The sequence below is a fragment of the Stigmatopora argus genome, chromosome 2 (genome assembly GCF_051989625.1).
Source record: "Stigmatopora argus isolate UIUO_Sarg chromosome 2, RoL_Sarg_1.0, whole genome shotgun sequence".
Classification (NCBI taxonomy): Eukaryota; Metazoa; Chordata; class Actinopteri; order Syngnathiformes; family Syngnathidae; genus Stigmatopora; species Stigmatopora argus.
Genome location: NC_135388.1, coordinates 18,459,451 through 18,472,437, shown reverse-complemented (window position 1 = coordinate 18,472,437; position 12,987 = coordinate 18,459,451). Strand labels below are relative to the sequence as shown.

The window sequence follows — 12,987 nt, the reverse complement described above, 5'->3', positions numbered from 1 at the left end:
TGCTGTGAGCCATCAAAATGCGGGTAGAGGACTTTAGTTTGGACTCCAATATTTTGATCCTGCATTATAACGTGTATTTTGTTCATTCTTAACTATAAAGGATAAAGAATGCAATAGATAAGCGGAAATAGCTGTTGTAATTCACATGATGTGTAATATCAACTATAAATATTATTTTATTTTATGTATTTATTTATTGGGTATGATATGATGTATATGTGCCACCTGGCAGTTGAGTAGTTAGCATGTCAGCCCTGCAGGTCTTGGGTTTGAGGGTTCGATCCCAAGTGGTTCCCCACATTTACTCGGACTTGTGTGGGTTTTCTCCGGGTTTCCTGGTTTCAACCCGCATCCCCAAAACATGCAGGGTAGGCTGGTTGAACCCTTTAAATTGCCACTAGTTATGAGTCTGAGCATGAACAGTTGTCCGTCTCCTTGTGGACTGCAATTGGCTGGCCCATAGTTGGGTGCCCACAGTTCGCTGAGATAGGCTCCAGCACCCCTCGCGTCCCATTATGAGTATAAGCGGATCAGAAAATGAATGAATATGATGTATATATAGCAAAAGGGCCGTCATCATAGTGATTTGCTCATTGTTGCACAACTCTACTTGGAGGCAGCATGTCTTTATCAGCGTGCACCAGTGGAAAGGGGGGGTGGTCTTGGTATTGAGTTGTGCAATTGTCCAGCTGCTTTAGACTGCTTTTTGAAGGGTGTGCTGCTCGGCCTGAAATTTCAAAGACACGCTCAGCTGCAGCTCCACATTTGCATTTCATGCAGACTTCACACGGCGGAACCCAGCACCGCGGATGACTCTGAACTTTAGAAAAACACACTAACTAAAAAACGGGGCGCACCATTTTGAAAATTATGGTTTATTGAGATTATGTGTTGAAGAGTAGTTCAGTTAGGCGAGTATATATAATTAATGTGTATTTTAGTTTTATTTTTGAAGGTAGAGACCGAACTATATTTCTTGGCGGAGGGTTATTAATTCCACAGCGCAACAGAGTGCCGTCACACATTTCACGAGCTGCAGTCAAGCGAGCAGAGTTCACGGCTACATTTAAATACTGGGAACCCCTGTGAAAGTTGAATAATATCTTCAAAATCGTGGGAATAACAATTTCACCCGGCCTATTTGGGTCGCCTTTACCCAGATCAGATCGCTTCGGTTTTGATTACGGCGGCAGCCAAGCTTGTGGACACTGGAAGAACTCAAAATCGAGCTGAAAGATGTCAATTCTGCCTTTCACTCCCCCCATCGTCAAGAGACTTTTGGGCTGGAAAAAGGGAGAGCAAAACGGCCAGGAAGAGAAGTGGTGTGAAAAGGCAGTGAAAAGTCTGGTTAAGAAGCTGAAGAAGACGGGACAGCTGGACGAACTGGAGAAAGCCATCACCACGCAGAATATCAACACAAAATGCATCACCATACCGAGGTAATAAGAGAAGTTCATGGTGTTCTAGCTAAAACAGGTCAATCGTGACAATTTGCAACCAAATTGCAGCCCTTTTCTAGTTTCATTTGCTCGATTTATGTTACAACAACACTGTCATTTACGTTCCCGCGTCTGTATAAATGAATAATAACCACACACGAATAAGCTGCTTCAAAAACACGCTAGATGATGGACAAGGTTTATGCTATATACATTATATATAATCTTCTACGCCAGCCATTCTAGTTTTCTGCCTATATCAGGCGTCATGTCGACATTTTATGCAGTCTGTGCATTGACACTTCCAATGCACTGGCTCAAATGGTGTCCACAAGTTATATAACTTGTCCTTAATCTCCTCCGTTTTCTGACGCTATGTGCCAGTGCTGTAATTTAGACTACTGTTCACCACCTCTCACTCTTCTACCACTGTGTAGATTTTCAGGATTTTGTTCTACTTTAATACATTCTTCTCATCTCATTTTCTGAACCGCTTTATCCTCATTAGGGTCGCGGGGGGTGCTGGAGCCTATCCCAGCTGACACCCTGAATTGGTGGCCAGATGATCGCAAGGCACAAGGAGACAAACAACCATTCACACTCACACTCATACCTAGGGGAAATTTAGAGTGTCCAATCAGCCTACCATGCATGTTTTTTGAATGTGGGAGGAAACCGGAGTACCCGGAGGAAACCCACACAGGCCCGGGGAGACCATGCAAACTCCTCACAGATGGCCGTGAACTGGATTTGAACCCAGGAGCCCAGAGCTGTGAGGCCGACGCGCTACTACTTGAATACATTTATATTAAAAAATAGTGTAATGTGGTTGGAGATTTTCTTGATTTTTTTTCTTCTGCTGTTGCATTTGCTCTTTGTTCTGCTAGTGTAAATAGAAATGTTATGTCCTCACTCCGAACAAGTTATCGGAAATCAGGTTAGAGTAGGGGTGCAGAACACGCAGCTCACAAGCCGCATTCGGTTCGCGGCCAAAATGAATGCTTCTTATCATATTTGTAGATACTGTAGCTTTTTGCCTCGGTTCATGTTTCTCATATTTTTCTCCTCTCTTAAAACAAACTCAAATCCATTAGGGCCAATTAAAAACAATTTGTTCATTCATTTTCTGAACCGCTTTATCCTCATTAGGGTCGCGGGGGGTGCTGGAGCCTATCCTAGCTGACTCCGGGCCAGAGGCAGGGGACACCCTGAATCGGTGGCCAGCCGATCGCAGGGCTCATGGAGACTGACAACCATGCACAGTCATACCCATACCTTGGGGCAATTTTGAGTGTCCAATCAGCCTACTATGCATTATTTTGCAATGTGGGAGGAAACCGGAATACCCGGAGGAAACCCACACAGGCAATTGCCAAGGTATCGTACTCAGCAGATCTTTGAAATCAGGTGTCTTGAACTCAGGTGCAAAAGTATGTACATTTGTTTTGTAATATTATTATACCTGTGGATTATTTTGTGCTTATAGCCACCTTTCACTGAGCTTGACAGTTATGGACATCAAATCCATTTCAATTGGGAAGGCTTGTACTGAGTCATCCTGTCTAATTGACTTTGTGGCTTGCCATTTAAGGCAGCTCTCCTAGTCAAAATGGATCGGACGTCGATCAAAATCAATGTCAGCCAATGAGTTAATCGTTAAAGTATTTTGTTTCACTACCACAGGGTGCTGGCAGTGATCGTTTGATTCTTTCCACCCCTCCCAGTGTTTAACAAATTAAAGTGGAAAGATTTCGAGTTGGCCCTTGCACCCTTTGGTATTAAAGCTGCTCTTGGAGAAAAAGTTTGGACACCCCCGGAATAGAAGTAGACTGTAGTGAATTCATGGGGTGGTGAGAGCTGCTTTGATCTTAACTATCTCTTGACTAGTGGGACCAATGTTCCCTCTAAGCTGCGCGCGTGTGCAATTGCACACTACCCTCGTCTTCTCTGCGCACAGTAAATCATATGGAGTGCACAAAATAAAATCCCAATTCATTTATTTATTTATTTATTTTAGCTGCGAGGCCAACACGCAAACCACTCATCCGCCGGGCCGCCCATTCATAGATATTAATCATTACATTTTATTATTACTAAATCATTTAGGTGTAGTAGACATCCACCTGCTTATGGCAGGTGTGATACTGGTGTGGGCCCATAGCGAGCAATGATGATGTTGCTCACACCGGTACTCAGTGTGCCCAGGGAGGTTGTCTTTCTGCCCAGACAAACAAAAAATTAGAGGGAACATTGAGTGGGACAGGTAAATGTTTCTACTAATATTTGGACTGCTTGTTTGGGTATTTCCAATAAAACGCAGTGACTTCGTGACTGGTATTAGGAGAGCATTTCCCTACCTTTGTTGACCTTAAACACTCATTGGATTAGAAACTCTAAATATGAATAACACCAATGTAGAGAAGCACCTGAATTGGAAATTACTCGGTAATAATGTTGTTCAATTATTTACATCGGCAATATGGGGCAACTTAAATCTGAGTTTGTGATATAATGTAGTTGAGCATTCAGTGTGTCTCGGTACATCAGCGTCACCTCTCAAACCACCAACTACTGTTACAAATGAATTCCCATTTGTCTCTTCATATTTATTCAGCTTGCCATCACTTTGCTCTCGGCTCGCCACGTTTGACTTGATTGATTTCCCACTGCAAAATATTGGTGCCAAGTTGTGGTTTACTTGACTGACTTCCCTTGTGGCAATGTGGTTAAGTTCCCAGAAATGACAGTGTGAATGTGAGTGCCAAGTAGTCTGTCCCATATATCCAGTGTGATTGACTGGTGACCTCCTCAGGAAGGTGTCTAGCTTTTATCTGAAATCAGTTGGGATATGCTCCTGCTCCCAGTGACTTTGACCAGAATATTACCCGAGAATTTGGATGGAAAGTACCGTATGTTTTGCACTATGGAACTAAAAGACTTCAATTTCTCAAAAGCCGGCAGAGTACCTTATAATCCGATGTGCCTAATGTATGGATCAATATTGGTTAATCCTTGTATCAAATTCCCTTTAGCACAGCTCCATTGAATTAGAACACAACCCCTACTACTACTGCTGATACTACTACTACAGCTCCATCTAGTGAGTGTATAACACAATCCCCTATTATTACAACTACTACTACCACCACTACAGCTACCACTACCACGACTGAGTCATATAATCTGGTGGACCTTATTCATGAAAATATTTTTAACATAGGCCATTCATTGAAGGTGTGAATTATAGTGCAGAAAATACAATAGTAGTAATTCTTAAGCAGTTGTAAGGAAACTGCAGATATCAGCATTTTCCTCAGTGATAATGAGGCTATCAAGCGACATCATTTGTAGAGAATAAGGTATTTTGCATGGTTTGCTTTTACCCAATTCTGTAATTGTAGAGATATAAAAGTTACTCATAGCAGCAGAAAGAAACACAGTTACACAGCACACAACTGAACAGAAACATTGAATAAATTAAAAGGAGAACCAATTGCCAGCTGATGCCCTTTAGACGCAATGTGTGCTGTGATTTCATGCAACTGTTCACTTAAGTCCAAGTTTTGTGACCACTGTTAGTATTGTACCTTTGCTACTGTTTTGCTTTTCCATTTTGTTTGAGGGGACAAAAAGAGTTAGGAAGCGGCACGTTAATATTTTATTGGCCAATTTAAATAATAATCTATTCCACCACTTAAAGTGCCTTTTATTGTGCCTTTTTATCACACAAGGAAGCGCTTAGAGGTCATATCGTTGTTTGTAGTAAAATCTTAGAATGCTGCTCCTCTACTCCCATCGTCAGGAACAGGTGTAGAACACAATATTGTGCACTTCATATTCATAGATTCAGTAGATTACAATAAACATTAAAACAATTAATAAGAACAATATTGACTCAGTTTCCTGTTGCCTCAGGATCATAAAAGAAGGGTGCTTTCCGACACAAATTTATATTTAACATTTCGAAATAAAAAATGACTCAACATGTCTTCCGTTTCAATTTAACCCTTTCACTGTACCTCATTAAAAATATCACCCTGTCATAGATGATATATTTTCATGTCCGAGAAAGGTTTCTGCTTCATTTTGTTTGTTTGTATGTGTCATCGCTCCACAGCAAAGAACATGATGTAGAAAATGTGATTTAAAGGTAAAGGGTAACAGAGGAATGCATAAGTAAGTGCACTCATAATGCAAGTATACAGCATAAATCTATGGACTGACTCTAACAATTAATTCATGCGTTGGCGTGCTTTCTTCCATGTTTTCATACTTGACTATTTCCTTCTGTCGTAAAGTTGAAGGTAATTTCCATATATAGATTTAAGATGAATACATTTTCTAAATAAATGAAATGTGTTTGTTAAATGCTGAAAAGATGTACAGACTGAAACTATGTCTGAACTAAGATAGACTAATGAATTGATTGAATTGAATGCTTTTACTGTCATTATACAAGTACAATGGGATTTAAAGCTCCTGTGCACACGAAGCTTTATGAGATACAGGGTATTTCTTATCTAACTGTACCTTAGCACACAGGCGTTTAAGCGTTGCGTATGACCCCAGGGAGTGAGAAATATTGCGTCTGCGTGGAAAATGTTGAAAATGTGGCAGAGAGGGAGGTGCTTCTGACCAGGCACGCACTCGCAAAGCCCTGCTGGCGTGAGGGTGGGAGCAGGGCGTGCTGAAATTGTGGCTAAGAGACGCTTCTTCTCACATATACACTCACAAAGCTTCTTTAGCATGGTAGATGAGTTGTGCAGATGGGAAGAAGCAGCTAGACAAAGTCGTATCCATTTTCCATCTTGAAACATGTAGTGGTTGTGGAGTGACAGTTAACACTTGAATGAGCTGTGTTTTGAGCACAACCAATGGAAGTCTGAGACCTGACTGGCCTGCCTTTCTTTTCACCATTTGGAACCTTCATCCATACATTCAGCAATGCTTTAATTCAAATTTGGCAAGCTAGTTAACAGCACTTTTTGGGGGGCCTAATGAAATCAATAAATGATGTTGACTTTAATTTTTAAAAGTACATTTACAAAAGAATTATATAATAATTAAATTGTCTGTGTACATGTATGTGTTTAAGCACGACTAACTATAGTGAAATTGCCCTTTTACTAATGTATTTTAAAGATGGACGAAAAGGCCTAGCACATTTGATTTATTGTGCAGAAATGCCCACTTTTGATGGTTTTACTACATGCAGATGCAATGTGTCCAGGCACTGATCGTGAAAATGTTTATGTCATCACATTCTCAGGATAAAAGAGGTCTCAAGTGCATTTGCAGGTGTGGGCATCTCCGACCCTTGCATGGCTGCGCCTAGTTGTCTAGCATCTCTAGATGTAATGCACAGTTGCTCCTCTTAAAGTCACTAATCATTGCATTCATCGTGGCCAATAAACTACAATTCTCTATTATTATGAAAAATGGTTGAGAAGTAATTAACAAGAAGACTTCTGAACACATTTCTTTTACTGTGTAATTGCAGAGTCAACCAAAATAGAAAAAAACATGATCTCATCTCATTTTCTGAACCGCTCTATCCTCATTAGGGTCACGGGGGGTGCAGGAGCCAATCCTAGCTGTCTCTGGGCCAGAGGCGGGGGACACCCTGAATCGGTGGCCAGCCGATCGCAGGGAACAAGGAGACGGACAACCATGCACACTTTAGAGTGTCCAATTAGCCTACCATGAATGTTTTTGGAATGTGGGAGGAAACCGAAGTACCCGGAGGAAACCCACACAGAACATGCTTATACACACAGTGAAACGTTCGTTCGAGTTACGAGAATATCGACATACGAGCTCAGTCCCGGAATGAATTGAGCCTGTATCTCGAAGTAGCACTGTATATATATATATACTGATAAAATAAAATTAAATATATATATATATATATATATATATATATATATATATATATATATATATATATATATATATATATATATATATATATATATATATATATATATATATATATATATATAATTTTATTTTATCAGTAGCAGACAGGCAGCTGTTAACATAGTTTTTCAGATAACTATAACCTTAAAAAACAACATAACAGGCTGTCATGGTCATATAGAAAAAAATATATTGATAAGTCGCAATTGAGTATTAGTGCCAGGCCCAGCTAAATGAGAATAAAAGTGTGACTTTTAGTCTGGAAAATATGGTACTCCAAACACTTCCTCTTTCATCTCATTTTATCAGCAATATAATGACGTTGAATGCTTGCATGGAAGAAAATGATTAACTCCTTTGCTTGTTGAATCAGTCCACATCAAGAGCAACTTGGGACACAACAGTGGATAATTCAGGTACCGAAACAGGAAAACAAGATAGTATACGACCACCATTCTCTCTTCGCGACTACCTGTCCCCTGGCTTTTTTAATGGCAGCAACAGCGAATTCTAGAATGTGCAGTAAGTTGTTAAAAGTAACACATAGAGGCTGTAATTTAGACTTAATCACATAGCATTTGGTAGCTGAAACTGAAGAGCACACAGGGCACTCCCAGATTCCCGAGTGCCACAAGTGCGCATATCACAGCTCATATTGGCCAGGGCCAGCAGCATTCATACATAAGCCTACCCGGAAACTTATACCATGTTTGTTCTGATCCAGGTTTCATATTTATCAGCGCTAATGCAGAGGGGAAGAGGCAGAGTGCATTAAGATGACTCAGGATCATAACTGGCTGTCACTATGACCTAACAGTGTCCCATTGAGAGATCCTGCTTCTATTAATTCTCATGTGCTCTGGCATGCCGAGAGCAGCTGCCTGCATGTTTAGGCCTGTCCGCGTTGAGGTCAGCTCCTTTCTCTCCCGGACACTTGAACTCCATGATGGTGCTCAGCTGACTGCAAGAGCCAACAAGTCCGTCCTTAGCTGCACCTGCCCGTAGAGGGAATGCCACTGTTATTTTCAATTTGCAGTAATGGCAAAAAATCATTCTAAGATGATTTGTTGACGTGATATTTTAAACATATACTACTTTCATCTTTCCAGTGGAAAGAAGGGTTAGTCCACATGTGTCAAACCGATTCCGCCGGGGGCCGCAGTGGGTTCTGGTCTTTGTTCCAACCGATCCAGTGCCGACATTTTAACCAATCAGGTGTCTTTTAAAATAAGTAGCACCTGACTTTAATTAACTGATTACACTTGCAAAAGGTATCCTCTTGTTGAGTTGGAATGAAAACCTGCACCTACTGCGGCCCTTTGAGGACCGGTTTGACACCCCTGGGTTAGTCAATAGAGTGATTTCATGAAGTTTTGCATGAAACTGTCCACAAGGGGCATTTTGTCAATGCAGTTCAGTTCAAATCTGTATACAACCTAATGATCCTTCACAATAAAAGTATCGTCTGACTTGGCGGGATTTGTGTAGTTTGGATGTTTTACAATCCTTAATTAGATGTTAGATTCACCCTTAAAATAAATGTTGCATTGCTTGTTGTTAAAACATTCGGAAATGAACAGACCCTTCTTGTCACCTGATGGTTCTGTGGTTCTTTCGCCCGAGTTCAATGTTGGCAATGTGGGCAATGTGGGAATGATTCCCACGTGGTGGCATTGTAATTGAGAGTGTGAAGGTTTGTTTATTTCTATCTGTCCTTACGACTAACTGGTGACCAGTCTAGAGTGTACTCTGCCTGAAGTCAGTTGGGATAGGCTCCAGCACCCCATGACCATGGACAAGGATAAGAGGTGTTGAAAATGAATAGATGAATAAATAGTTTGGGGGATTTTTCCACTGAAGCTGTAGTAAGATGTAAATTTGCCAAACTTGAATATTGGCATGACTTACTTTTAGGTTTGAAACTATTCCCATCGCATCATATCAATGATGACCATTGTGCTTACTGGACAAGTCAGCATATGCATGGGTATTGCTATTTTCATATACTGCACAGTAATTCTGCTTTGCTAGGTAGTGATTCAATAATAAAACACCTGAATTTCTTCCAAACAGAAAGCTAATGGAGTGGGAGGATTGTTTAGTTAGTAGCAGTTCCTGTTCTTTTAATATGGGGCTGAATTGTTTGCACTGACACTCTAATTACCATTCTCGTGAATTCAAAGTAAACAAAGGACTGCATTATTTCTTGCTCTTGAGGTCAATGTGGTTTGACGTTGAGCTGTAGTTTTTTTTTTGGCTTTATAAAGTTGGAGCGCTTGATGGTAACACCCCTGCACAATTTAATGCCTGAGTTAGTCAACAAGCGAACTGGAGGGATCGAGGTAATGATTAACCTCCTTCCTCTTTCTGTGTTGTCTTTTTTGTCTTTATTCGCCAATAGCAAACTTGAAATCCTCTCAAACTCGTCACGATTGCTCAATCTTACTCTTAAAATTGTGTAACTGTGCAGCAATTTCAATTCTTGCAAAAAGTTACAACTTAAATATTATCCTTTTTGCACTAAACTGTATCCTATGATTCATGGATAATAAATCCCGAGCTCTATGAGTCCATATTTCTTAGGAAATGTATGTACTGCATTAACATTTAAGTGAAAGGGGGTCACATATTGTGTGTGCCTTTTTGCGCTCTACTATAGTCATGATTCAGAAACCATACACGTCTCTGTTCATATACATGCCTCAAGTATTTGTAAAGATCCTTGTATTTGCTCACAAATTTTTGTGTCGGCACCATTTGTCTGACCTGCACAAATTAGGTCACATTTGTGTAAGGTTCTTTGAACATCATTCTATGCTTTTAAGCTCATGAAAAAGTATTATTCACATGCAAAGGCTAAAGGAAAATTGGGAGATTTCACCTTTTATTGAATCAATGAACATTACTATTACAGATAAGAGTTCAGCAGTATATGTGAAAAGATTGCTTTATCGCTGTGTATATTGAATAACAGTTCATAGCAAAAAAAAAATGCATAAAAAATGAAAAGTTTAGACTTCATAATCACTGAGGAACTGAGACCTTGGATAGCTAGAAACAGAATAGTAAATATAAAAAAAGTTTTGCAGTGCTTTAGTTTTTTCTTCTTTTTTTAACTCATGTTTTCTTAAAATTAGTGACACTTTCTTGTAAGAAAAACAGTGACTAAATGAGTGTTTTTCACCCATTGTCAAAAACTGATCGCTGGTCAGTTATGTTATCAATTTGAGGTTTAGGGCTCCTATTGGTTTAATAATTTTTCAAGAAGGAATTTTAATTTAAGCAAAAATGTTTTTAAGTATAGAGAGCTTGGAAATAACTCCAAATGAAAGCCTGTCCACATGAACACCATGTTAGATCGTTGGCTGAGATACAAACTTTTAACACTTCATGGTGAGTTAAAGTTAGATAGCACCTGTGTTGTCTAATTACCAGGGCTGTACCGATTCAAAATTCACAATGTAATTCGTCTCGCTGATTCTTGACTACAGATCGACAGATATGGGTTTTCCAGGACCAATATTGAATAATAGTAGTTATAGGAGGCGATAACTGATAGTGAGTGTTAAAATGAATTAATGGAAAGGGAGATACCATTATGCTGCAAATGTTGAAATATCAGTCCGACCGATATTCGTTCGATCACTATTCTTGACTCACGATTCGATACGCAAAACAATTTTTCAAAATTTGAAAAATATTTTATTTATATATTTCCACTAACATTAACCATAATGTAGTTGTTAGATCAGACCTGGCAATTAATTCATCACAGGGCCGCAGTGGGTGCTGGTTTTCATTCCAACCCATAAGAGGAAACCTTTCCACCAATCTGGTATCTTAGAAGTGCAATCAGTGGATTGCAGTCAGGTGCTTCTTGTTTCAGCAGAAATCGAATTAGTTCAACTGTCTGTGCTTGATCAGTTGGAACAAAAACCTGCACCCACAGCGGCGCTCAATAGGCCAGATTGCCCAGGTCTGCGTTAGATGATCATTGAATACTAATAAGAAACAAAATTAAAGCATAAAAAAGATATAATAATAATTTTCACTTGTCACACTGACATTGACGACCATTTGAGAAACAAGGTGTGGAACCAAAAGAAATAAACGTCCAGGCAGGGTGCTGGTAACTCAAAATGTTTTACCATTGAAAAGTCCACAAAACAAAGTCAGACCAAAAACTCAGGAAACAAACAAATCGACTGGGTATCATTGACATTTGGTCAAAAGAGTCCTTCAATGAGTCAAAGTGGGTAAGTAAATGGGATTTAGTAAATGGTTTCAAGATCACTTCTAATGTCAGTAAGTAAATGAGAATTCCGATACATAATCATTTGATACCTGTCCCCTAATCTGCAAGTCAGAGTGAGTGTGCTAGTTTAGGGCAATACTCTTTGAGGTTGCCGGAGACTGGGAGGGCGTGGCATGAGCTGCTGTTTGCTTTGTGGTTTGCACCGGAGGGGGTTAAGGAGACAGCTCGGCCTTGACTTTGCCCTGGCCGTCTATCTGCGGGGGTGTGCGCGTGCATGTGCTTCCACTTGCACATGCTGCATACACACAGGCACTCTCACCAGACAACAAACCTGCCTTTGTGCTCACAGGATGATGGTTTATAAAATGCCAAGTGCAGGAATACAACTCGACAAAAAAGCACGATTGAAGAAGAGAGTCTGAATGCTGCTTCAAAGCCCCAAGTTCATATTTGTCCTATAATCAGGACTAGCAAATATGGGTAAATGAATTGAAGATGATAATCAGCATCTGACATTTTCAGGTTGAGCCATGAGAGGAGAATAAATTGGAGGGTAATTCACATGGCTGTCCAAAATAAACTTATAACATTTAAAAAAACAAAAGTAATACTCCAATATTACATCAACTAAATCAGTAGTTCAACTGAAAGGCAGATAACAGCCAATAATAATAATAATTGTAGACTTTTTCTTTTTAAACACATGGGCTTGCTCACCAATGCAGCACACAATCTCACTGAACTTGTTTTGACTCATTCACTGCTATTTGAAGCAATACATAGCCAGTACAATCGAACCTGGAGGGGTTGGCGGTGATATATGATAGATGTCAGTCTGACACCCAAAACAAATGGCACCAAACAACATTAATATTCTCTTATCTGTATTTCTTTTCCATTAGTTTTCAATGGCTAAATGTTTACAACTTTTGATAGTCAATTTTTGTGAATTCAATACAGTGTTTTGCTACTAAATTGTTAAATAAAAAATAAATATAGTGGCAGTTTACGTACAGACTCATTATGCTTTTGAAAAGCTAAATCAGTGAACAATTATAATCATTTTCAATGGAAATAAGTAAGTGACATGAACTGATTTTATCCTGATAACATACTCACTGAAAACAGAGCTCATTCTAAAATAGTCAGGCAAACATCTCATCTCATTTTCTCATTTTCTGAACCCCTTTATCCTCACTAGGGTCACGGGGGGTGCTGGAGCCTATCCCAGTTGACTTGAGGCCAGAGGCGGGGGACACAGGGCACAAAGAGACAAACAACCATACCTAGTGGTAATTTAGAGTGTCCAATCAGCCTACCATGCATGTGTTTGGAATGTGGGAGGAAAATGGAGTACCCAGAGAAAACCCACGC

General features: G+C 39.8%; 1 protein-coding gene across 1 annotated transcript in view; it reads left to right on the top strand.

Annotated features, from left to right (window-relative positions):
- Nucleotides 1-1,020: 1,020 nt before the first annotated feature.
- The window catches only part of smad3a (SMAD family member 3a), a 28,668-nt gene continuing 16,701 nt past the window's right edge, over nt 1,021-12,987 (top strand). Inside the window, exon 1 of the mRNA XM_077620525.1 lies at nt 1,021-1,439. Coding sequence (XP_077476651.1) covers nt 1,237-1,439 — 203 coding nt within the window. The 5' untranslated portion in view covers nt 1,021-1,236. The remainder of the gene's footprint in view (nt 1,440-12,987) is intronic.